This window comes from Sprattus sprattus (genome assembly GCF_963457725.1).
Source record: "Sprattus sprattus genome assembly, chromosome: 15".
Classification (NCBI taxonomy): Eukaryota; Metazoa; Chordata; class Actinopteri; order Clupeiformes; family Clupeidae; genus Sprattus; species Sprattus sprattus.
Window position 1 is genome coordinate 15,116,389 of NC_137913.1, and position 27,143 is coordinate 15,143,531.

At 40.6% G+C, this 27,143-nt stretch overlaps 1 protein-coding gene across 1 annotated transcript; it reads right to left on the reverse strand.

Annotated features, from left to right (window-relative positions):
- Positions 1–220: 220 nt before the first annotated feature.
- On the reverse strand, positions 221–27,143 carry LOC308376298 (alpha-tectorin-like; the record flags this gene model as incomplete). Its single annotated transcript, XM_080852593.1, has 20 exons — positions 221–228; positions 457–559; positions 791–953; positions 1,232–1,477; positions 1,754–1,914; positions 2,145–2,329; positions 3,723–3,842; positions 4,893–5,161; positions 5,466–5,713; positions 5,830–6,018; positions 6,143–6,346; positions 6,478–6,674; positions 7,300–7,864; positions 8,167–8,423; positions 19,478–19,735; positions 20,855–21,112; positions 21,701–21,958; positions 23,027–23,284; positions 23,864–24,133; positions 27,107–27,143. 20 exons carry the CDS (start codon positions 27,141–27,143, stop codon positions 221–223), a joined length of 4,254 nt encoding a protein of 1,417 aa, XP_080708719.1.

The window sequence follows — 27,143 nt, forward strand, 5'->3', positions numbered from 1 at the left end:
TTTTTGTAGACTAGTCTAGCTGTGTTCTGTGCTTCAATTAATGTCGGTTTGTCGGGGCTGGGTGATTGTGTATCTGTGTTCTATGAATGCTGTGAATGTTGTTTTTTCAGAGCCAGGTGATTGTGTATCTGTGTTCTGTTTTAGACGAGAGGGGTGAGGGTGGGAACAGAGAGAAACAGGACCATCAGAGATGCAGTCAGACAGTCGGGACAACCATGTCTTAACCATCTGGAAAAAAAACAACAAATGAGAAGAATGATTAGTTTGGATTTAAGGGAACAATTTTAGACCACAAAAAGTGAATGTGGGAAGGGCAGATCCCTAATCTAGGGTGAGGAACGTTACAACCCATAACAACACTAAATATAAACAAAGGATCAAATAGCCTGCGCGCGGACACACACATACATTTGACATCTAGCTGGGTGTAGTCAGTGATGAATTTTCCATATTTACCTGCTCTGTCCCTGGCCCAAACTAGAGGCCCCAGTGAGAGGGAGGCACTGTCATGGAAATCAACAGAGCGGCGCTTCCTCGGGGGGTAACCTGGGTAACAGTGCTGTAAACAGGAAGAGAAAAGGAACAGATTTGTTTTCTTTTTAACATTTGCTCCTATTGAAATAATCTGATGTGTAAACACTCAACACTCACACTCTGACAAACATTCAGCAAATTTGTATTTTATTTAAACACCTGTGACGAACATATAAGGCTACAACTATAGCCAAACCTTGACATTACTCTGCTTGTCAAATTCCATCCTGGTGTGCTCTAGATGTGGTGAACTTACGGCTGTGCAGTCGTTGCCCGCCACCAAGCACAGGTGGATGCTGCAGTGCAGGTAAACCTTGGAGGTGTTTGCAGTGAAGAAGAACATCTTGAAGGAGAAGTGACCTGATGTGCTGTTGCCATTCTGATGCAGCTGCACTGTGCGGTCATTGGGGTTGGGGCACCTAGAGGGGGAATAACATATGGCAAAAGAGACAGTGAGGACAATAGGGACTACTGAAGAAGGGAATCAACCAACATGATGAGCAACAAAAAACAAGGCTGAACAAATAAGGACCCAAATTATGTTTAAGAAACTCTGATAGTGTGCTAGTTGGTTGAATAGTTTATGTTTTATAAGTTGTAGGAGCTCTACGTCCCTTATACATGTAGGCACGTGTGATAGTCTAGTCTGTTAGTAAGGTATGTAAGAAGTTAGAGTGGGTATGTTGGCACAAATTACTCGTTACTGATGAGATCCCAGCGGATGCGGTAGTCTGCCTGATTGACAGGAGTGGCCCAGCAGGAGTCCATCACTATGGCGATCTGGCGGCTGTCCACTCCCTCCACGTTGACTGCCACGTACATTCGCTGGTTAACCGCCAAAGACACATTCCCAGAGAACGCATTGGAGAATCCTGCATCTTCATAGGGAATCATTCGGACACGGTAGGTTCCTTGACCTCCTGGTAACTTCTTAGTCAGAACACTGTAGAAATAATTCAGTTAATTTTAAGACAGGCAGAAAACTTAGGCTTTGATAATAGTGATAGTTCCTCTATGAAAGGCTTTAATTTGGGGGGAGTATTTGATGCACTGTGTGTGCTGTAAACATATATTTGTTTTAAATATTATGAAAGACTACTATCTGGATGTTTTATGAGTGAGAAATAGAAGAATTCGGTCTCCAATGTATTGTGTTTGGTCACTGAAGAAAGGCTGCAAATAAACCAAGAAAAAGTGCCGACATTAAGGCAAAACCAACCTCTCCAGGGGGTTGATTTCCATGTCCATGGAGAGTGCCTGAGTGAGGGGGTAGGCACAGCCGAAGAGCAGTTGTATCTGACTCTCTCTGCTGATGGGGCCACCGGCTGAGTTGGCCTCCCCCTGGATTATGTTCTCATACATGAAGTGGGTACCATTGCTCTGTTGGGCGACAGACAGCACACACAAGGGTAAATGTCATTGGTAGGAACCAACAACAGTAGCAACCAACAATGGTTTCATCCATCTTTTGCTGTGAATTCTGAGTATCATATTTTAACTGTCTGGGTTTTGCCATGTTTTTGCGGTTCTGATTTGAACTTAACACTTAAAGCAATATCCCTCTAAATAATAGCTTCTTTTGTAAATATTTGGTGTAGAAGCTATTGTACCCTCAGAGTGGTTCCACAAATGTGGTTCTCATTGTCGAAGAGGAACTCCACTCTGCCATCTTGGAGTGTGCCGTTGCAGCTGGGGTCGTTGAGGTGGAGGGTGACAGCAGAGAAGCCTTCTTCAAACAGCTGGCAGCGAGACAGAGACATGGTGCCTGTGCTGCTTGAACATTCCTCCAAGGAGTCTGAGAAAGGTCGGAGGAGAAAGAAAGGTGGAAACAGGTGAATATGGTGAGGGGAAGAGTGATATCGGAATATAAAGAAGGAGGAATTTAATAAAAGCAGTAGTACTATTAGTAGTAACAATGGACCTAATTCTCAAACATTTTCTTAAGTCTTCTTAAAGATCAACCATCAACCGCCATTTTCTTTATTTTTTGTAACCTACAATAAATAAAGCAGGATTCCAGTCAATGGAAAAATGGCCTCTACCCACCGGCGATTGTTGTTGTTTACGATTTTCTATCAGTTCTCACCACACAACGACGTCTCATCTTTGCTCCTTGAATGTCGATATGTAATGGTATGGAGTTATTGAAACTTACTACGTGTAAAAAAGACTATAAATTGAATGTTTATTTTTCGAGTCTCTAAAGTTGCACTGGGTGCCTTTAATGATACAAATATTCTCGTATTTATCATTATTATAATTCTTTAAATCCGATGATGTCTGTCCAATTGATGTGAACGCTATCACCAACAATTTTTCACAAATTCAGAACTAAAGAACATGGGCCACACAATCTGGCCAGGGTTAGGGTCAGGGTTAGGGTCATGGTTAGGGTTTGCCACTCTAATCTGTCCAGGGTTAGGGTCAGGGTTAACCACTCCAATCTGGCCTATCTACTACGGCTTTTCCACCCCCTCTCCCCCTCCCTCTCTCTCCCTGTCTCTCTCCCTCCCTGCCTCTCTCTCTCCCTCCCTCTCTCCACTCCACTCTGGCCTATCTACCACTGCTTTTTCTCCCTCTCTCCCTGTCGCTCTACCTCTCCCTCCCTACCTACCTCTCTCTCTCCCTCGCTCCCTCCCTCTCTCCACTCCACTCCACTCTGGCTACAACTGCTTTTATGCCCTCTCTCCCTCTCCTTCTCTCTCTCTCTGTCCCTCTCCCTTTCCCCCTCTCTCTCTCCACTCCACTCTGGCCTATCTACAAATGATTTTCCGGCCTCTCTCCCTCTCCCTCTCTCTCTCTCCACTCCACTCCACTCTGGCCTATCTATGACTACTTTCCACCCTCTCTCCATCGCCCTCTCTCCCTCTCTCTTTCCCTCCTTCTCTCCCTACCTCTCTCTCCCTCTCTGTACGACTGCTTTTCCGCCCTCTCTCCCTCCCTCTCTCTCTCCCTTGCTCACTTCCTACCTCTCTCTCTCCACTCCAATCTGGCCTATCTACGCCTGCTTTTCCGTGTTCTTAAATCCTGTTCTTAGTTAAGAATGAATCTCAGATAAGAAAACTTTAATGAAAACCAGATTTGTCACCAGGAACTTCATAAGTAGAGGTAGGAAGAAATATGCGTTAACTTTTTCTTAACTGCATTTAAAAATGAGGTCCACTGTATGTAGTCATATTAGACCTTACCAAAGGACTCAGCATAAGGTCTTGGGTGATCCTCATTGCAGAAGCAGCCGTAGATCCCACCTTTTTTGCCACACCACTCATCCTCATTGCAGTCGAGTTCTTCACAGGGGTCAGCAACAGCTGCTCAAAAACATGGCAAATCCAGATGTATTGGTATAATTAATTGAAATAGGCATTGGCAGAAACAGGTGGGGTGAAATATGATCGGTGGAGGCACCTGGATCTATCAGTAGACCACTAATTGTAACACTACAGTAGGAAGGTCCTAACAGGCTTTATGCACAGTGTGTATTACCCTGCAGGAGTAAGTACTGCACTGCAGGAGTAAGTACTGCACTGCAGGTCCTGCTCATATTGTTATGGCTCAGGCTAAGCAAACAGTCGCTGCAGGAACTTTCTGTGGTAGATGTTGATTTATGCCTGGTTTACATCAGAAGTACTTATGCCCGTTTCCTTATTATAATACATACTGTATATTTCTCTCTGCTATGTGGTTTACCTGCGTACCGGGGCGTATCTAGCCCTATTTTGGAGCCCCCAAAAGTTTCCTTAGCCCTACCAAAAATATATTTAAATGTTTTATTTTGAGATCGTCAAATTCACACCTAACAACCCATTTAGTGAACTTATTTTGTTGAATTTTTAGTTAGAAATAAAATAGTTTCGAGTAGCACAGGAGTCCCGCCTGTTTGAGACTGTAGTGGCAAGCGCACGGCTCTGTTTGGTCATGAGTAGGCCTCACAGGCGTGCAGACAGACGGTGATAACGTCCAGTAAACAACTTGGAGCGACTGTCCGACCCCAGCTAGTGAAAGCTGCCATAATCAGCGGCTGGATATAAAGATATAGCACTTGAAGTTTAAAAAGTGGAAGAAACTAAATGGTTTAATCATCATGAGTTAATTACAGATGTCGTTGCTCTCTTTAATCACCTTAATCCTCCTCTCCGAACTACTGGATGCTGTTTGGTTTTATTGTCTACTGTTTCTTGGACTATAGTTGTTTATTGAGCGAGGTGTATCAAAAATAGCTTCTCCACTTTCGTCTGATCTGTAGTTTGTAACAGTACAATCGGTCCACCCCCTGAGGCTAATAATCATGTCACGACTTAATAGGAATTTTGCTTTTAAACTTCCAACTAAAATGTAGGCAATGAAAATTATGTACTCACAGCAATGCAGTGCAGAACGCCATTCTGTTGTTTGGAGCCCCAGCACAGTGCAAGCTTCCTCATAGGCCTCCACCGCTGAGCACAGCATGCCATTGGCTGGTGTGTAGGCACAGAGATCATACACGCAGGAAGTGAGGTACGCCTGTGGGTCAACATACTGGTGGCACTGTTGTAACGGGCCGCTGCTGTTGGTGATGATGCTGCACAGATCTGTGTATTCTGCTCTAAAGAGACACGTCCCGTCTTCAATCCAGTCGCTGGCTCCACATCTAGGGAAGATCAGGAGAAGAACATGATCCACAATGAGGTGCAGGAGATACTGAACAAAATCAGTATCAAACATGTTGCAAGTTTGATTGATAAAGGTGTAATAACTTACATTTTATACCTAGAATCTCTTCACTTTTCAATTCTGAATAGTAAATCTAATTAATAGGTGCCGTGTGCCTTAAGGGATGGTCTTTGATATATTCTGGATATTTCTGAGCATGCAGTTTACATAATTATTGTCTGCCATTTAATCATACTCACCCAGGACTGCTTGCATTTGATTTCCAACTTTGACCAAATTGCCTGTCAGTCTGGGCCAGAGTGCCATTGGGCAGAGCCTTGTCGTCTGCTAAGTTGTTATTGCGATTTCCACACATCCCACACACAGATTGATTGTAATTTGGACTCAGTCCAACCACAAGTCTACTACGACCATCAAACTTGACCACCAGCTCCCCTGAGGCATTCACAACCACAAATCCAGACTCCCGAGTCAACTGCGCCAGGGAGCCAACCTGAATGGTATTTGCATTGTTGTCTTGACCATCAACCTGAAAACAGGAGACAGCTACAGTGAGGTGGGGCAGAAGTGTTTGCATTATGTACTGAACTACAAGAACATCCTCACTGAGGAGACTCTTCATGTGCACTATCCTGTGGGAGGTACCTTGACTCTCCTGTTCTGCCCAATAGTGATGTGGCTTTGTACTCCTCCACGAGAGAGCCACACATCCACAGTGGACACAAAAGACACCATTAAGTTGCCACGGTGATTATTAGCGGCTACTACACGGAAATCCAAGGCATCATCAGGGATGTTGCCACAGGTGTGGGTAATTTCATAGGCACAGGTGTCCTGGAGACGGGAATGGAAAATTGTGATTATGTACGAAGTTCAAACCCTCATCTTGAAAAAATTGTCTTAGAATTAGGACCTTTCTTTTCATTTGATTTTTAGATTTCTTTACTATCCATCCTACCTGAAAGTGAGCCAAAGCCCCATCGAAGGTGAGGTAGTGAGGGTCTCCCCAGACTGTGCAGGTTGACAGACGATCGCAACCCCGGATGCCATCTCTGACAGAGCATAGAGTTGGCGGGCAAGATAAATCGGTGCAGCGGAGGTCATTGGGGGCAAAACACTCACAGCGCTGAGAGCAAGTTTGTGTCCAGAACTGTTCCCCGATCTGACAACACAAGAGAGCAACACTGACATGAAAAATACTTTCTAGAAGTCATAATGTTATGTTGTTATGTCCTCCTTAAAATGACTGCATATGTACAGTTCGACCTAGACCCTTGGTCATTTTGTGTTTACCTCAAAGTAGAAGCCGTCATAAAGACAGCCACACTGTTCCACAGGGACACAGCGCCCCACGCTCCTCACAAATCCAGCATCACAGAAACAGCCCTCAGCACAGGTCCCGTCACAGCTGGCATCAATGCTGCTGGCACAGGTGTGCCCACACTCTGTGCCACACAGGTCGTAGTGGCTATTTTCTGGACAATCCATTTCTGTTGAGATGGGTAATGGCTTTGTTACTTTTTAAACTTAATAACCAACACTGCGGCTGTAAAGCTGAAAGATGAGGTACACGATTCTAACCAACACTGCGGCTGTAAAGTTGAAAGATGAGGTACACGATTCTAACCAACTCTGCAGCTGTAAAGCTGAAAGATGAGGTGCACGATTCTAACCAACACTGCGGCTGTAAAGCCGGAAGGAGAGGTACATGATTCCAACCAACACTGTGGCTGTAAAGCTGAAGGGTGCAGTCCCTGATTCATATCCAAACCACATTTTGTCAAATTGCTCCTCACGGCCCTCTACCTAGCCGTTCTGTATGTGCACTCAAAACAACTCTGGAGTTCACACACAGTCCTGGCTTTGTAAACTGGGAACCAACCTAGTGGCTCAGACCCAGCAATAAACCATTTCAACCAATCAACATTTGGCTTCAGGAGCATGAAAGGGAGGGGTGTGATATGATGAACTCAAATATCAACAACCTTTTTGCCAGAATCATAGATTGTACCTTGAATAGTTATTTGAAATACATTGTTTTGATTGCTTCTGGTAAGATGCTAAAGATTCAAACAACAAGTACAGCAGAGTTTGAGCCAGGTCCTGGAAACTTACGGCAGGTGCTAATTTGACGCCAGGGGTAGATAGTGGCATTTGCAGTTTGGCATGCGCTGACATATGCTTCCATCGCACGACAGACAACTTCATTTCTGCCCCTAGACAGGCAAACGTCAAATACACAGTTGTTGAAGAATGACTGGGGGTCAACGTGGGCATGGCAGAAGCTCAGTGGTCCATTGCTAGCTCTGAGTAGCTCACACTGGACACGGGCTCCCGAGTCATCTTGGCACACTGGGCAGGAGTTTCCACATCCTCCAGTACAGGGCATGCCGTCATCAACCTTCCAGTGGTCTCCAAAATCAGAAGCAGGGACTTCCACATAGCCAGAACCCTCTTCCTCGATAGTCAAGTCGTCACCCTGGAGGCCGTTAAAGTTTCCACACAGGCCACATGTGGCACCAGTGTAGTTGACTGGCACTGTGATGTCCAACACCCAGTGACCATCATAACCGACAGTCAGACCAAAGTCTGTTTTCAAAAACGTGTGCAGTCCATTGGCATAGACAGACACTTTGCCCCCATCAAGAAGGACTGGCAGGTTTCTTGTCTCCCCATTCACCTGAAGTCAGAGTCAGAGAATAAGGGGTTATTTTAATAGAATTATATAACAAGCAGAAACTAATCTCACCGTAAAACGAACTAATGTTACTTCAGCATTAATAACGAATGTTATCACAACAAATAAGAAAGCGTGAGGAAATATAATGACTTATCATTTTTATATTGATTAGTTAACAAACTAGTTCTTGGCAGATCTTTTGAAAGTGACTTCAAGCATGATAAGAGAAAATATGACAGGTTGAGTAACTGGTTCCACCATGATGGAATGAGAATGAAGATGACTTTGGACTTAACCCTTACCTGCACAGTCGCCTGATTGTCTTTTGAGATGTACACCAGATGTCCAGACACATTGACGTATACTGCCACAGTGATGGAGACCTGCAGACCATTCCATGCCTCATTCCTGGCTTCCACCTGAAAGTGAGGTAGGCCTTGCGTTCCATTGCAAACTGATGCCAGGACATAACGACATGTACCCTGGAAGTCATAGGTGCGTCTGTCAAAGGAGGTGTAGTGTGGGTCTCCAGAGGCCGAGCAGGTGGCCCAATATAGGTCTATGGGAGAATTTGTATTAGTTTTTCTTTAATATCTTAAAAAGTATAAAGTTTAGAAAAATGCATAGAAAATGGTAAAAAGAATAATAAGAACTAGAAAATGCATTTCCTGAAGGAAATACCAGTGCATGAAATGCAAAAGTTAGGAAAGGAAGAAGAAAAGAAAGAAGAGTGAAAGAAGGAAAGAAGAAAGGAAAGAAGAGTGGAAGAAGGAAAGAAGAAAGGATAGAAGAGTGAAGAAAGGAGAGAAGAGAGGATGAAGGAAAGAATAGTGAAAGAAGGAAAGAAGAAAGGATAGAAGAGTGAAGAAAGGAGAGAAGAGAGGATGAAGGAAAGAATAGTGAAAGAAGGAAAGAAGAAAAGAAAGAAGAGTGAAGAAAGGAAAGAAGAGTGGAAGAAGAAAAGAAAGAAGAGTGAAGAAAGGAAAGAAGAGTGAAAGAAGGAAATAATAGTTGAAGAAGGAAAGAAGAAAAGGAAAGAAGAGTGAAAGCAGGAAAGAAGAAAGGAGAGTGAAGAAAGGAAAGAAAAGTGAAAGAAGGAAAGAAGAGTGGAAGAAGGAAAGAAGAGTGGAAGAAGGAAAGAAGAGTGAAAGAGAAAAAGAGAGTGAAAATATTGAAAAAAGGAGATAAAAATTGAGTGAAGAAGAGAGATTGAGTGTGAGAGAAAGTAGACTGAGAGGGATAGAGAGAAAGATGGAGAGATGGAGAGAAAAAAAGTAGAGAATGGAAGGTGTCTTAATGTTCCTAGTTACAGTTAAATTGGGACAGAGAAGAGGTTCCTTTGATTTGGTGCAGCTGTCAGTGAAGCACAGGTGCAAGCCAGTTTAAAGACCCTATTATGATGTCATAATGGTCCAATGTAAGTCAATGGGAAAATTTCGATTCATTTTTATTTAATATCTTAAAAAGTATAAAGTTTAGAAAAGTGAAAAATACATAGCATAAGTGTCCTTTACAAGACCTACAAAGTTTGAATGAAGTTTCTACGTTAAGCGGTTCGGGCTGAATTAATCGCAGAAAAAGGTAAGAAGAATAAGAAGAGGAAAATGCCTGGGAATAACAATACAGGGCATTTCATGCACTGTAATAAGAAAAGTTTTAATAACAATACAGGGCATTTCATGCACTGTAATAAGAACTAGAAAATGCATTTCCTGAAGGAAATACCAGTGCATGAAATGCAAAAGTCAAGAAAGGAAAGAAGAGTAGGAAAGAAGAGAGGAATCAGGAAAGAGAGAGTGAAGAGGGAACATTTTGAAAGAAGGAGAGAAAATGAAGTGAAGCAGAGAGATGGAGTGTGAGAGAATGTAGAGTGATAGGGATAGAGAGAAAGATGGAAAAAAAAGTAGTGTATGGAAGATGTCTCTTAATATATTTTAAGAATCTCACTATTCATTTTAACTTGGTGAACATTCTCGTAATTTCCTTTGTTTTGATGTCGGGTAATTAATTCGGAAAGTATAGGCTAAATGTTGCTAACTTCCTTCAAGTCAGTCAGCTTTATTTGTGTGTTACTTCTACACAGCCAAGATACTTGGCAGTACCGTCAGCCTGTAGATTAGTCTAAGGGGAGAACACCCCGTTACCCTGCACACACGGTCATAGCTTTACCATTAAGGGGACCGCATACTTTGTTTGACTATTAATGCTATATTTAACCAATTAGATAACTAATAGAAGTGACTTTCTAACCTCTCCGCTGAGTTTTAAGACAGATCATTCAAATAATTCGTCAATGTGAGTGAAAACACATACCACAAAACCCAGCCATGTAAATAAATTAACCCATGTAGAAAGTCTCAGAACTTGCTTTTTGCACTTCTTATATTAGGCTAAAACACGTGTTGTTTAACTATCAAATAGCCTTGCCGTCATTCCTACCTGCTCCGTGGTATGGCTAAGCCTATCATTTCATCTTGTCCAAGAAGATTTAACCGACAGAGGATGAACCCGACTTGTGCTTTTAAAGAGTAGGCCTACAGTTGAATGGAGAGGGACAGAGAGAAGAGGAGTCTTGGAACCTGGGCACATGTGCCAGTGAAGCACAGGTGCAAACCAGTTTAAATGACCCTATTATGATGTCATAATGGCCCAATGTAAGTCAATGGGACATTTTTTATAAAGGGTAGAAAACAGGGAAGGAAAATGAACAATACATAGCTGAAGTGTCCTTAAGAAGACCTACACGACAAAGTTTAAACAAAGTTTCTACTTTAAGCGGTTCAAGCTGAATTAAGCGCAGAAAAAAGTAAAAAGAATAAGGAGAATAAGCAACGTAGAAATAACAATACAGGGCATTTCATGCACTGTAATACTAGAAAATGCATTTCCTGAAGGAAATACCAGTGCATGACATGCAAAAGTTAGGAAAGGAATAAGAAAAGAAAGAAGAGTGAAAGAAGCTAATGAGAAAGGTATAGTAAAAGAAGGAAAGAAGAGTGGAAGAAGGAAAGAAGAGTGAAAGAAGGAAAGAAAATGGAAAATGAAAGAAGGGTAAAAGAAAAGAAGAAAGAAGTGTGGAAGGAGGAAAGAAGAGTAGAAGGAAAGAATAAAAGAAAAAAGAATGAAAGCAGAAAAGAAGAAAGAAAAGAAGAGTGAAAGAAGGAAAGAGGAGTTGAAAAAAGAAAGAAGAAAGGAAAGAAAATTGGAAGAAGGAAAGAAGAAAGGAAAAGAAGAGTGGAGAATGGAAAGAAAAGTGGAAGAAGAAAAGAAGAGTGGACGAATAAAATAAGAAAGGAAAGAAGAGTGGAGAAAGGAAATAATAAAGGAAAGAAGAGTGGAAGAAGGAAAGAAGAAAGGGAAGAAGAGTGGAAGAAAGAAAGAAGAAATGGGAAGACATGTGAACAAGAGTGGCTCTGGATAAAGAGATAAAGAGAGTGAAAATATTGAAAAAAGGAGAGAAAATGGAGTGAAGAGGAGAGATGGAGTGTGAGAGAAAGTAGACTGAGAGGGATAGAGAGAAAGATGGAGAGATGGAGAAAAAAAAGTAGAGAATGGAAGGTGTCTTAAGCCTAATTTATACTCCGTACAAGACACTTTTGAAAAGGTCGCCGACAAAAATTACGTCATGGACGACACCAGGGCCGTGCAGAGACCTTTAGAGGGGCAGGTGCTCAAAGTTAAAAAGGGGGCATATGTAGCACGGATTTGTATAAATGTATTTATCTAGGCCTTTTCTATAGCCTATGTCCACTGGTGTGACGGTCATTTCCACCAGTGTGACGCTGAGTTCATTTCACACTATAGGACAGTGTTGTCACAAGGGGTTGGTTTATACCCCAAGACACATTACAGTGTCTCCACAGCTGCCAACACACACAGACTTACACACACACACACATACGGCCATTTCACAAACAGGTGCATACTCATTAGGTTTTAAATGAGTGGGGGAACTTTAAGGGAACAAGGCCTTTAAACTATAATTTTACAGGCAGCAAGTACTGTAGACAGCTGTGTTTCACTGTGAGTATGAAAGTTGTCAAAAGGGTGCAATGTTTAAAGTCAATGTGGGTCCATTTCAACATACAATTTTCAATGAGTGAGATGGATGGAGAGAGAGAGGGAGGGAGTGAGAGATGGAGAGAGGGAGTGAGACGGATGGAGGGGGGGGGGGGAGATCCTGCTCAAGACGGATTGTCTGCACTCAAATACACTGTTGCTTGCAGAAATGCCGTGTTTCAGTTTAAGTTGTCGCACTCATATACACTGTTGCTATCAGAAATTCCCTGTGTTTCAGTTTAAGTTCTCGCACTCGTCCTCTTGTTTCTTCTGCTCAAAGACTTCTGCTCGCTTTCGCTATCTGGCCCTCTCTCTCTCTCTCTGATTGATATGAAATAACGTTACCAAAATTCACCAACCAATACAAAATCATGACGTGAAATTAACGAAAATGCTCGCAGATTTAAAGACCACGCTCTATATTAAACGATACAAACTTCATACATTGACAAGTTTATTTACGGGAGTTAATCAACTATTTTTGGCTCATATTTGCATGCAGTCATTTAGCAGACGCTTTTGTTCAAAGCGACGTACAAGAGAGAGGCATATAAGCCCCTATAGCAAACTTTACACCGAGTTATTCCCGAGTCATCATGGTACATTTGGCATCACAAGACGACTCGGCTTACCTAGAAAACGGGAGCTCCAGAGACACAACTTATCCGAGGCGTCGGTCAGCAGGTCACGTCAGGGCAGAGTGAGGGCACGTTGTGGATCATGTGACCGACCAAGGTAGATCTAAATTATTATCATTTCGTTAATGTATTATTATTTTGGAACGCACAGACGGACTTTTCACACATAAATTAAAAAATATTAATAATAAAAATAATAATGATAAAAAAACACTCTGACAAAAGGGCACTTTGGGCATCAAGGGCAAAAGGGGCAGGTGCTCAAGCCCCCTTAGCCCCCCCCTCTGCACGTGCCTGGACGACACTTTAAACCAGGGGTCGGCAATAGGCGGACCGCGGTCCGGGTCCGGACCCAACTGACATCGTCTCCGGACCAAGACATAATTGCAAAAAAAAAAAAAAATGTTTTTTTAAATAATTTGACCAAGCGGTTTTAACAACTGATGTTTGGGTGACTTTTACAAACCATTTAAATACATTAAATTAACCATAACTTTATGGTAGGCTATGATTTTGTTTAAACTTTATAATGCCAGTAGCCAATCAGAAAGCTGCGAGCTGTGGGTCTGGTGCACGCACGAGCTGCAGACAAATTGACTGTGCGAGAGAGTTGAGAGGTAAAGATTAATTGCAGTTCGCGGTTGAAGAGAAAGATGGCATGCTCTAAGAAGAGAAAGGTAGACAGCGAGAACCGAGCTTTAAAAGAGGAGTGGACAGACGTGTACATGTTCATTCTGCCTGCGCGCAGCTGTAAGCCTGTGTGCCTGATATGCTCTGAGACGGTGCCACTCGTCAACGTGAAACGCCACTACGATATGAAGCACACATAATTTGATCAAAATAACCCTCTCAAATCCGAACTGCGAGCACAGAAAATACATGATCTGAAAGCCCAGTATGCCCGATCTACCATCATCCTGACTAATTCATTCACTGCCCAACAACGAGCAAACGAGTGCATGGGTGCTGTAGCTAAAACTTTGCTAGGGAATCTACTGGACACTATGTTTAATGTTAATAATATGGAAAAACACAATAAACACTGCTGAAATATTATTGAAATATAGACCTTCATTTGATCTGATAGTCAGTTGTTGACCAAACAGACACTACTAGCGCCTATAGGCCTACTTATATCGGCTAAATATGCCCCTGAATCATAATGCATACCTTGACTGTTGGTAGCCTACATAAAACACATGCAGTCAAAGTCAAAAGAAAGATAAATGGACACACCCTTGTGTCCTTATGACTCCAGTGAAATCAACGGTCATAAAAAAATGTGTGATAGACCTCCGGACCCAAGCTTGAGGAAAATTTTGGAAACTGGACCCCTTAGAATTTTAATTGGATAGGCCTACCCCTGCTTTAAACCGTCGTTTTGAAGTGTCGGCTACATGGAGACATTTCTACTGGCGCTGAAGTCAAAGTGTCGTGCAAGTGTGATTGGCTAGATAGACGGCAAGCGTTGTTGATTCGTTGTTTGAATTTTCCTCGAGCGGTCAACAGCTGATTCCAACAGCTGATTTCCCAAAAAAATTACGTTTAAAAAAGAAAAGAAAAGTGCCTCTCCCATTATGACGAACTCGGCGACTGTTCGCCTGAAGTATAAACACACAAGCCTGGACGACACTTTTTTTTTTGTGTCGGCGACCTTTTCAAAAGTGTCGTCTACCGAAGTATAAATAAGGCTTTAATGTTCCTAGTTACAGTTTAATTGAGAGGGACAGAGAGGAGAGGTTCCATGGAATTGGAGCAGGTGTCAGTAGGTGCGTTTCCATTCAGCTCATTCGCATTAGCTATGCGCATTCAGTGATTCGCACAAACCAAATGGACCCCTTGAAAACGAGATGTTGCATCTCAAGGGGCTATCCTTAATAAAATTGAAATTGAAATTGAAATTGAAATGCGCATCAGCGACCGTTTTCCAATCATCTGAGTCCTCAGTCAAATTTGGTAGGCTATCATGTACGCCCTCCTCTCCGCAGTCAGAATTATCAATGCTGTAGCTATTGAGCTATTTACTTTAATAGCTGCTAGAAGGAGAAGGCGTATGATTTTACATATTTTACGCTCTCCGATAGCAGCGAATTCCATACCCATACAGGCCTCCGTACATCTGGGAGCGAGCGCGGTCTAGGGAGTTTTTTCATTTGGTGTGGCCCACTTCACTGATCAGCCGTGGGTGGAAAACTTAAGGCTAACCAGGTCAGGATTCGAACAAATTATGCCAATTGATGTGATGTGTCTCCTGCAAGTGTTCTGCTACCGAAAGCCTGTCCCCACAGACGAGCAAATTGCTATAGGGCTTCATAAACTCGCAACATGCGCAGAATACCGTGTTTTGGAAGAAACTTTTGGTTCGCCTTCTCCTGGCTTTTCATGTAGGCTAAAGGGGTTGGAACCATTTGTTTAATTTGATATGATAGTAGTAGTAGTAATAATAATAATAATAATGATAACTAGAATGCGTTTCGTGAACGAACTGCGAGAGTGTGCTTGCTCTGTGACAGAGAGAACAAGTGCCTATGAATTAACATGTATTTACATCTACTCAATCAGTGTAGTGGGGCCTTCTTCCAATATATTTTAGCAAGCAACCAAGCTCAACCATTATATTTTGGCTCCACTGACGTTTAGACATATGAGGGTATCTCAGAGTTTCGTTATACTGACTTACTGAGCTAAGTGAATTGTTGAAATTGCTATCTTGGTAAAAGGAAACATCTCTGCAACAATATTGGAATGAATGCGGTTACATAGCCAGCTTTACTTAAAGTTTATTGTAAGATAGGCCTATATGTTAGACTTAATGCAGTTAGAGTTAGACTGTAGGTCTAGTATCAAACGTAAGCAACACTTTTACTGTATAGCTAGAGAGCACGTGTATCACATTGGTTTATAGTCTGTCAAATTAGTTCTAGTTATTGGTGTTCGTTGGCATAAAAAGTTAGTCTTCTCTTATAAGCCTATAGTACATCTGATTAGAGCTAGCAACCATGAAAAACCTCTTCTGAAACTAAGAAGGATAACTATGACTAAATGTGACTAAAACTAATATGCATTTTTGTCTTAAGACTGAATCTAAAATAGCTGCCAAAATTAATACATCTCAGTGTTCATTTTGGCAGCTATTTTAGATTCAGCAGCTAATTTAGATTCAGTGCATATTAGTTTTAGTCACATTTAGTCATAGTTATCCTTCTTAGTTTCAGTCTAGTTTTCGAAAACTGAGCACACTACAACAGCTACGCTGTGTGTACATCCTCAAATGTTTTTCAGTTAACCTAATGATTCAAGGTCTCTCATGAATCATTACTCCCAGGACACGGGTTAATGTTAACTCACGCTATCGGTCACAACAAGTTACTTGGGATATGCTACCTCATAGTTAGCTAACGTTAGCTAGCTAAACGTTTACAGAGGCTAACGTGAAGCTTCAATCAAAAACTAGAAAATGCATTTCCTGAAGGAAATACCAGTGCATGAAATGCAAAAGTTAGGAAAGGAAGAAGAAAAGAAAGAAGAGTGAAAGAAGGAAAGAAGAAAGGAAAGAAGAGTGGAAGAAGGAAAGAAGAAAGGATAGAAGAGTGAAGAAAGGAGAGAAGAGAGGATGAAGGAAAGAAGAGTGAAGAAAGGAAAGAAGAGTGGAAGAAGAAAAGAATGAAGAGTGAAGAAAGGAAAGAAGAGTGAAAAAAGGAAATAATAGTTGAAGAAGGAAAGAAGAAAAGGAAAGAAGAGTGAAAAAAGGAAAGAAGAAAGGAGAGTGAAGAAAGGAAAGAAAAGTGAAAGAAGGAAAGAAGAGTGGAAGAAGGAAAGATGAGTGGAAGAAGGAAAGAAGAGTGAAAGAGAAAAAGAGAGTGAAAATATTGAAAAAAGGAGATAAAAATGGAGTGAAGAAGAGAGATTGAGTGTGAGAGAAAGTAGACTGAGAGGGATAGAGAGAAAGATGGAGAGATGGAGAGAAAAAAAGTAGAGAATGGAAGGTGTCTTAATGTTCCTAATTACAGTTAAATTGAGAGGGACAGAGAAGAGGTTCCTTTGATTTGGTGCAGCTGTCAGTGAAGCACAGGTGCAAGCCAGTTTAAATACCCTATTATGATGTCATAATGGCCCAATGTAAGTAAATGGGAAAATTTCGATTCGTTTTTATTTAATATCTTAAAAAGTATAAAGTTTAGAAAAGTGAAAAATACATAGCACAAGTGTCCTTTACAAGACCTACGCGACAAAGTTTGAATGAAGTTTCTACGTTAAGCGGTTCGGGCTGAATTAATCGCAGAAAAAGGTAACAAGAATAAGAAGAAGAAGAAGCCTAGGAATAACAATACAGGGCATTTCATGCACTGTAATTATTAGCTAGCTTTCCAAGCTAGCTGACACAACCTAAACACTCGACTGCCCCTTTGAAGTCAACTTAACGTTGGCTAATATATTCTAATAACTAGTTATCATTGACAGTTACAAGCTAATTTACCAAACTCCTTTCTGTCCTAAATTGAGCAGTTGCTGGTGTGAGCTACAATATGGGAGCTAGCAAAGCCATTTCTAGCTCTACTTCACAATACTGCTGCCTAGTGTAATAAGTTAACGTAAAACATAAATGTTTATAAAGTATACAACACACCAGTTACCAATTGATATTATGTGTTTATATATACCGAAAATGTCAGTAAATCCAGATGATGATTATGCTGCTGCTGCTGTTGGTCCCGTCGAAAACCCTGGAGTCGCGACCCTGTCAGTTGTTTCCATGTGAAATCAATGGAATGCTTCACTTTTTGGCGCCGTATTGACAACTGTCTGTCACTCGCACACTGTGCTTGTAAATTATTTTTCAAGTTTGCACGTACCTATTTATGCGAGTGAAATACTCGCACTGTAGAGCCCTGGAAGGTGTCTCTTAATATTCCTACAGTTGAATGGAGAACGACTGATAGAGCGGGTGACGTCACAATGGCTCAACCTTCCCCATGTTAGTCAATGAGAGAAAAAGGGGATGAAAAAGAGGAATAAAAAAGGAGTGACAAGGAGTACCGCCACGAAAAGTCATAGCAGGTTGCACGGGATCGAGCTGGACATTTCGGTGTTTGAATGGCGTCTCTATCTCAAACGGGCGAGGAGTAGTTAGCTGCAAGAAAATCGGGCAGAATAAATAAAGAAAACTTAACGATAACAATACTGTGCTTCCCTTCGGGCAAGCACACTAATAATGATAGCCTAATAATAAAGGTTGGCTAGTTAAACAATATACGTAGCCAACCTTCAAAGTTTGCACGTAAATCAAGTTCATCGGTTAGCCTACAATAAACTAGGTGTCTATGGGCAATGAGGGGAAACAACATACAGAAACCATATACAGTGCCACTTGAAAGTATGTGAACCCCTTGAGCACTTAAGCGTTTTCTGTTTTACCATGATTTTTCATTTTTTTACCACCAATTTTCCATAGATGAAATGTAAGGTTTATGTTTATCATTTGCATGTAGACTTGTTTAGAAGAAATAGTTTGAGAAGCCAGAAAACTACATGAAACATGGAATTAGTGTAGGCCTATTTTCAAAAGTAAGTGAACCCCCAGCTGCATTAGTAAAACAATTAGGTTCTATCGCGTAATTTAGCTGTTTCTGATTGGACGAGAGACGTTCCATGCTATAGGTTATTCGTCAACATACAGTTACGGGACTTTTCACAGCTAAAAATAAATCACTCCGCGATAACACATTCGCATTGATGATAACCGTTAATTCAAAGTTTTTAAAATTCCAAACCAAGACGTTGACAATGGAACTATTTTTTGTTGCGGAGAAACAATGGCGAAATAAACCATTTTTAATCAATAACTTCGTGTTGAAATGTTAATTTGTTGACGGTAGAATTGTTTTATAAAAGCAATATAGCACTCGTGGGAGTGGGAGTGAGAGTGGGGTAGGTAAGGGATAATCCCACGGGTGTTGTTGCCTACGCTACTCGGCCTGCGGCCTCGATGGCTACGGCCGAACACCACCCGTGGGATTATCCCTTACCTACCCTACTCCCACTCGTGCTATCTTAATTATACAGTTGAATGGAGAGGGACAGAGCTAAAAGGAGCCTTGGAACCTTGGCTCAGGTGTCAGTGAAGTACAGGTGCAAGCCAGTTTAATGACCCTATTATGATGTCACAATGGCCCAATGTAAGTCAATGGGATATTTTTCATCAGTGTTTCTTTAATACCTTAAAAAGTAAAAAAAAGTTTAGAAAAATGCACCAGTAGCACCTACGCGAAGATTGAACAAAGTTTCTACGTTAAAGGTGCATTAAGGATTAATAGCTATTCGCTAAAGGTATGCTAGCAGCTAAAACTAACGAAATCTCTTGAAATGTGCTGACTTTGACATTATGACAAACTAATTACTCAACGACTGTCCTTACACAGTCAAACATCAATCATGTGCAACACAAGACTAAGCAAGACAGCAAATAAGCTACTTACTAGATCGGCAGAAGGTAATCAAAGTCAGGTCGGCGGGCATCGGCAGGCAAAACTACAGAACGCAGTTATATGCCTATCGACCCTGCTATGCCATTGGCACAGACGCAATTCTCCATATTTAAAGTCATTGTAGCGCCCCAATTTTTTTAAGCTGTTATTTTAAGGTTAAACTGCTTATCCTAACCCTAATCCTGAAGCATAATTGTTGCATATTGTGCCTTTAAGCGGTTCAAGCTGAATTAAGCGCAGAAAAAGATAAAAAGAATAATACTCTTCTTTCTCATCTTTTTCCTTTCTTAACTTTTGCATTTCCTGCACTGGTTTTTCCTTCAGGAAATGCATTTTCTAGTTTATTATGAGCTAGCTGACACAGGGTTTCAAGGGTTGCGGAGAAAAAAAGCAACTTCCTTGAAATTTTGCATTAAAAAAAAGAGACATACCTGTAACTGCTGAGAACACATATCCTGTGCTTCTCACTTCCTCAATCACCGTGAAGAGAGTGAACGAGTATTCTGTTCCAGCAAATAGAGGTGACACTGTGTGTGTCACTTTATTCCCAGCTGATCCAGTGATGGGGGTTTCAGTGCCATCGCTCGATTTCAGTATGTAAGTGTTGATGTCATTGACCTTGGTCCACTCTAGCTCTATGTGAGTATCAGAGCGGGTTGTCACAATCACCTGGGTAACAGCAGCGGGAACTGAAGGGGAGGGGGTGGATAAGACAGAAACACAGACAGATGGAAGGTCATAGGAAAAGAGAGATATACATTTAGAATGCAGACTGCAAGAGGAATCTAGAAATCAAATAAATATTGCCCAGGTTGAAAAAAGATGCTCTTCGGTGTATTTAAACTGTGCTAGAAAATGCATGTAGTTTATGTTTACAGTATATTTGCATTTCTTAAATAGTTTAGTGCTTTAAAGCCCAATTCCAAAAGAATCTGTATTTTTTCTATTGAGCTTAATTTTTTTTTTAACACAAATATGACTATTTTAAAAATGGTTTCATTTATTGTGACATCGGATATGAACGCTAACATTATCAATGAATAAGGAAAAAAGACACATTTTTATTTAGCTGAAATACTTGTCACGTTTTCAGCCCACATTGTTTTCCAAGCGTTTGAATGTAGAGTATGAGTGATCTAATACAATGTTGTTGGCAACATCCTAGATATACATTATGCAGTGTAATTACAGTGCATAAAATGCCCTGTACTGTTATTCCTAGGATTCTTATTCATATTAACTCCATTTTTCTCTCCTTCTTTCAATATTTTCCCATTTCACTGTCTATCTCTTTATCCATAGCCACTCTTGTTCACTCTTCTTTCCCTTTTCCACTCTTCTTTCCTTCTTTTCCACTCTTCTTTCCTTTCTTCTTTCCTTCTTCCACTCTTCTTTACTTCTTTCACTCTTCTTTCCTTCTTTTACTCTTCTTTCTTTTCTTTTTTCCTTCTTCCACTCTACTTTCCTTTCTTCTTTCCTTCTTCCACTCTTCTTTCCTTTCTACACTCCTCGTTCCTTTCTTCTTTCCTGCTTCCACTCTTCATTCCTTTCTACACTCTTCTTTCCTTTCTTCTTTCCTGCTTCCACTCTTCATTCCTTTCTACACTCTTCTTTCCTTTCTTCTTTCCTTCTTCCACTCTTCTTTCCTTCTTCTAATCGTCTTTCCTTTCTTCTTCCTTTCTTAACTTTTGCATTTCCTGAATGCATTTTCTAGGTTTTTTTTATGAGCTAGCTGACACAGGTTTTCAAATGTTGTGGAGAAAAAAAGCAACTTCCTTGAAATTTTGCATTAAAAAAAAGAGACATACCTGTAACTGCTGAGAACACATATCCTCTGCTTCTCCATTCCTCAATCACCGTGAAGAGAGTGAACGAGTATTCTGTTCCAGCAAATAGAGATGACACTGTGTGTGTCACTTTATTCCCAGCTGATCCAGTGATGGGGGTTTCAGTCCCATCGCTCGATTTCAGTATGTAAGTGTTGGTGTCGTTGACCTTGGTCCACTCTAGCTCTATGTGAGTAGTAGAGCGGGTTATCACATTCACCTGGGTAACAGCAGCGGGACCTGAAGGGGAGGGGGTGGATAAGACAGAAACACAGACAGATGGAAGGTCATAGGAAAAGAGAGATATACATTTAGAATGCAGACTGCAATAGGAATCTAGAAATCAAATAAATAAATATTGCCCAGGTTGAAAAAAGGTGCTCTTAGGTGTATTTAAACTGTGCTAGAAAATGCATGTAGTTTCTAGTTGACAGTATATTTGCATTTCTTAAATACTTGTAGTGCTTTAAAGCCCCATTCCAAAAGAATCTGTATTTTTTCTGTTGAGCTTAATTTTTTTTTTAACACAAATATGCCTATTTTAAAAATGGTTTTATTTATTGTGACATTGGATATTAAAGCTAACATAATCAAAGAATAAGGAAAAAAGACACATTTTTATTTAGCTGAAATACCTGTCACGTTTTCAGCCCAGATTGTTTTCCAAGCGTTTGAATGTAGAGTATGAGTGATCTAATACAATGTTGTTGTCGACATGCTAGATATACATTAGGCAGTATAATTACAGTGCATAAAATGCCCTGTACTATCCTGTTTTCAAATGTTGTGGAGAAAAATTGAAATTTTGCATTAAAAAAAGAGACATACCTGTAGCTGCTGAGAACACATATCCTCTGCTTTTCACATACTCAAACACCGTGAAGAGAGTGAACGAGTATTCTGTTCCAGCAAATAGAGGTGACACTGTGTGTGTCACTTTATTCCCAGCTGATCCAGTGATGGGGGTTTCAGTCCCATCGCTCGATTTCAGTATGTAAGTGTTGATGTCGTTGACCTTGGTCCACTCTAGCTCTATGTGAGTATCAGAGCGGGTTGTCACAATCACCTGGGTAACAGCAGCGGGAACTGAAGGGGAGGGGGTGGATAAGACAGAAACACAGACAGATGGAAGGTCATAGGAAAAGAGAGATATACATTTAGAATGCAGACTGCAAGAGGAATCTAGAAATCAAATAAATATTGCCCAGGTTGAAAAAAGATGCTCTTCGGTGTATTTAAACTGTGCTAGAAAATGCATGTAGTTTATGTTTACAGTATATTTGCATTTCTTAAATAGTTTAGTGCTTTAAAGCCCAATTCCAAAAGAATCTGTATTTTTTCTATTGAGCTTAATTTTTTTTTAACACAAATATGACTATTTTAAAAATGGTTTCATTTATTGTGACATCGGATATGAACGCTAACATTATCAATGAATAAGGAAAAAAGACACATTTTTATTTAGCTGAAATACTTGTCACGTTTTCAGCCCACATTGTTTTCCAAGCGTTTGAATGTAGAGTATGAGTGATCTAATACAATGTTGTTGGCAACATGCTAGATATACATTATGCAGTGTAATTACAGTGCATAAAATGCCCTGTACTGTTATTCCTAGGATTCTTATTCATATTAACTCCATTTTTCACTCCTTCTTTCAATATTTTCCCATTTCACTGTCTATCTCTTTATCCATAGCCACTCTTGTTCACTCTTCTTTCCCTTTTCCACTCTTCTTTCCTTCTTTTCCACTCTTCTTTCCTTTCTTCTTTCCTTCTTCCACTCTTCTTTACTTCTTTCACTCTTCTTTCCTTCTTTTACTCTTCTTTCTTTTCTTTTTTCCTTCTTCCACTCTACTTTCCTTTCTTCTTTCCTTCTTCCACTCTTCTTTCCTTTCTACACTCCTCGTTCCTTTCTTCTTTCCTGCTTCCACTCTTCATTCCTTTCTACACTCTTCTTTCCTTTCTTCTTTCCTTCTTCCACTCTTCTTTCCTTCTTCTAATCGTCTTTCCTTTCTTCTTCCTTTCTTAACTTTTGCATTTCCTGAATGCATTTTCTAGGTTTTTTTTATGAGCTAGCTGACACAGGTTTTCAAATGTTGTGGAGAAAAAAAGCAACTTCCTTGAAATTTTGCATTAAAAAAAAGAGACATACCTGTAACTGCTGAGAACACATATCCTCTGCTTCTCCATTCCTCAATCACCGTGAAGAGAGTGAACGAGTATTCTGTTCCAACAAAGAGAGATGACACTGTGTGTGTCACTTTATTCCCAGCTGATCCAGTGATGGGGGTTTCAGTCCCATCGCTCGATTTCAGTATGTAAGTGTTGGTGTCGTTGACCTTGGTCCACTCTAGCTCTATGTGAGTAGTAGAGCGGGTTATCACATTCACCTGGGTAACAGCAGCGGGACCTGAAGGGGAGGGGGTGGATAAGACAGAAACACAGACAGATGGAAGGTCATAGGAAAAGAGAGATATACATTTAGAATGCAGACTGCAATAGGAATCTAGAAATCAAATAAATAAATATTGCCCAGGTTGAAAAAAGGTGCTCTTAGGTGTATTTAAACTGTGCTAGAAAATGCATGTAGTTTCTAGTTTACAGTATATTTGCATTTCTTAAATACTTGTAGTGCTTTAAAGCCCCATTCCAAAAGAATCTGTATTTTTTCTGTTGAGCTTAATTTTTTTTTTAACACAATTTTAAAAATGGTTTTATTTATTGTGACATTGGATATTAACGCTAACATAATCAAAGAATAAGAAAAAAAGACACATTTTTATTTAGCTGAAATACCTGTCACGTTTTCAGCCCAGATTGTTTTCCAAGCGTTTGAATTTAGAGTATGAGTGATCTAATACAATGTTGTTGTCGACATGCTAGATATACATTAGGCAGTATAATTACAGTGCATAAAATGCCCTGTACTATCCTGTTTTCAAATGTTGTGGAGAAAAATTGAAATTTTGCATTAAAAAAAGAGATATACCTGTAGCTGCTGAGACCACATATCCTCTGCTTTTCACATACTCAAACACCGTGAAGAGAGTGAACGAGTATTCTGTTCCAGCAAATAGAGGTGACACTGTGTGTGTCACTTTATTCCCAGCTGATCCAGTGATGGGGGTTTCAGTGCCATCGCTCGATTTCAGTATGTAAGTGTTGATGTCGTTGACCTTGGTCCACTCTAGCTCTATGTGAGTATCAGAGCGGGTTGTCACAATCACCTGGGTAACATCAGCGGGAACTGAGGAGGCGGCTGTCAAGACAGAAACACAGACAATCGGAAAGTCATAGGAAAAGAGAGATATACATTTAGAATGCAGACTGCAAGAGGAATCTAGAAAACAAATAAATAAATATTGCCCAGGTTGAAAAAATATGCTCTTCAGTGTATTTAAACTGCTAGAAAATGCATGTAGTTTATGCATACAGTATATTTGCATTTCTTAAATACTTCTAGTGCTTACAGCCCCATTCCAGAAAAATTGGTCTTTTTTCTTGTGAGCTCAATTTTATTTACACAAATATGACTATTTTAAAAATAGTTAAATTTATTGTGACATCGGAGATGAACGCTAACATAATTGAAAAATACAAAAAAAGACACATTTTTATTTAGCTGAACTACTGCTCACGTTTTCAGCCCGTATACATTGTTTTCCACGCGTGAATGCAGAATTGAGTAATCGAATACAATTGTATTGGCGACTTGCTTGATATTCATTAGACAGTGTAATTTATTATGTGCTAGCTGACACAGGTTTTCTAGTGTTGCAGAGAAAAAAAGCAGTATTGCAGTTTCACACCATTACATGAGATAAACTTCACCCTCGGTGACAAAGCTTGTTGTGTGTTGGTGTTTAACTAACTGAATAACTGAACAAGGAGCTCAGTGAGGCCAGTACAAGGAGAGAAAATGGAGTGAAGCAAAGAGATGGAGTGTGAGAGAAAGTAGAGTGAGAGGGATAGAAAGATGGAGAAAAAAAAAGTAGAGTATGGAAGGTGTCTCTTAATATTCCTAGTTATACAGTTGAATGGAGAGGTACAGAGAGAAAAGGAGCCTTAGAACCTTGGCGCAGGTGTCAGTGAAGCACAGGTGCAAGCCAGTATAATGACTCTATTATGATGCCATAATGGCCCAATGTAAGTCAATGGGAAAATGTATATTAGTTTTGCTTTAATATCTTAAAAAGTATTACGTTTAGAAAAGTGAAAAAAAACATAGCATAAGTGTCCCTTACAAGACCTACACGACAAAGATTGAACAAAGTTTCTAAGTTAAGCGGTTCGAGCTGAATTAATCGCAGAAAAAGGTAAGAAAATTACGAAGCCTAGGAATAACAATACAGGGCATTTTATGCACTGTAATAAGAAGCCACGTAGGAATAACAATACATGGCATTTCATGCACTGTAACTGCATTTCTTGAAAGAAATACCAGTGCATGAAATGCAAAAGTCAAGAAAGGAAAAAGAAACGAAAGAAGAGTGAAAGAAGAAAAGAAGTGTGGAAGAAGGAAAGAAGAAAAGAAAAAAGAAAGGGAAGAAGAGTAGAAGAAGGAAAGAAGAAAGGAAAGAAGAGTGGAAGAAGGAAGGAAGAGTGGAAGAAGGAAAGAAGAATGAACAAGAGTGGCTATGGATAAAGAGATAGAGTGAAGAGGGAAAATATTGAAAGAAGGGGAGAAAAAAGAGTAGGGCAGAGAGGGAGTGTGAGAGAAAGTGGAGTGAGAGGGATAGAGAGAAAGAAGGAGAGAGAAAAAAAGGAGAGTGTGGAAGGTGTCTTTGGACTTGGGTGTCATGAAAGGCGCTTTAAATAAAATGTATTATTATTATTAATATTCCTAGTTATACAGTTGAATGGAGAGGGACAGAGAGAAGAGGAGCCTTGAAATGCCCTGTATTGTATTTCCTAGGCTTCTTATTACAGTGCATGAAATGCCCTGTATTGTTATTCCTTTTTAAGATATTAAAGAAAAATGTATATACATTTTCCCATTGACTTACATTGGGCCATTATGACATCATAATAGGGTCATTAAACTGGCTTGCACCTGTGCTTCACTGACACCTGCGCCAAGGTTCCAAGGCTCCTCTTCTCTCTGTCCCTCTCCATCCAACTGTAGCTTAAGGGCTGTGTGTGAGCTGTAAAAAAAGTAAACAGTGAATGGAAAAATTCGCCAAAGTAATTGAGAAAAACTGTAAGCACAGAAGTCGGTGCAAAGAATAATAACTATGTGACGGTCCCAAGGCGACCGCACATGGAAGACACATTGCTACCCAGATCCACGACCGCATACACACACACACACACACACACACACACACACACACACACACACACACACACGCACACGCACACGCACAAGGACCGCTAACACACACACATTGCACTGGCATACGATCACGAACGCACACAAGGATATACAAACGTTTCTCCAATTCTCCACGGCAGCTAACACATATACATTGCACTTGTATACAATCGCGCACACATACACATACATACAGAAAGGAGGCTAGGACACCGATCGTGGTTCCAACATTTATTGTTTTACTAAAAACCGCATGTAATGGATTACCAGCTGTTTGGGGTGTTCGTGACCTCCCGTGCGTTCCGAACCTAAGAGAGCTCTCTTGACTCCTCCTCTTGACTCCTCGACTCCTCGATGCCCAGTCAGTGACGAGAGATCAAGAGACCGTTCATTTTCAACATTCGGGACACTCTAATCAGAGAGGATGTGGCATCATCACGCTGTGTGTACGTATCTGCTCGCACTAGCGCGCTCTGTCAGACTGCAGTATGTGGTGCCGTCACTCTGTGCGTTAGCAAGCACGTTGTTAGCAAGTGAGCAATCATAATAAGCTACTGACATCGACATGGCTAACGTATACCTCCCCCACGAATTCAGACAATTCTTTGTTAATCAATCACGGCATAATTGCCCCCGCTAGTCAAGCGAAAAGTGTTCGATTAAAAGTGCACTAAATGTGACAGAGCGCAGGGCTACTGTCACTTAAAGCGGTGGTTTCCCCGCAGATCTGAGTCACTGTGTCTATAATGCGTTTGGATGGACATTAATATGAACATTGGAATATGTGATACTGTTGTGTGATATATGTGATGATGTGAAGAATATAATGGGCTGGGGTTTATGTGCATTGATCGGTGGCCCAAACTGTTTAATTGGAACGTGGGAAGCAAACGGGGATGCAGGGCTGATAATGATTACCTGTGATTATTTCGTGCTTTGCTAGAGACGTGCTCAT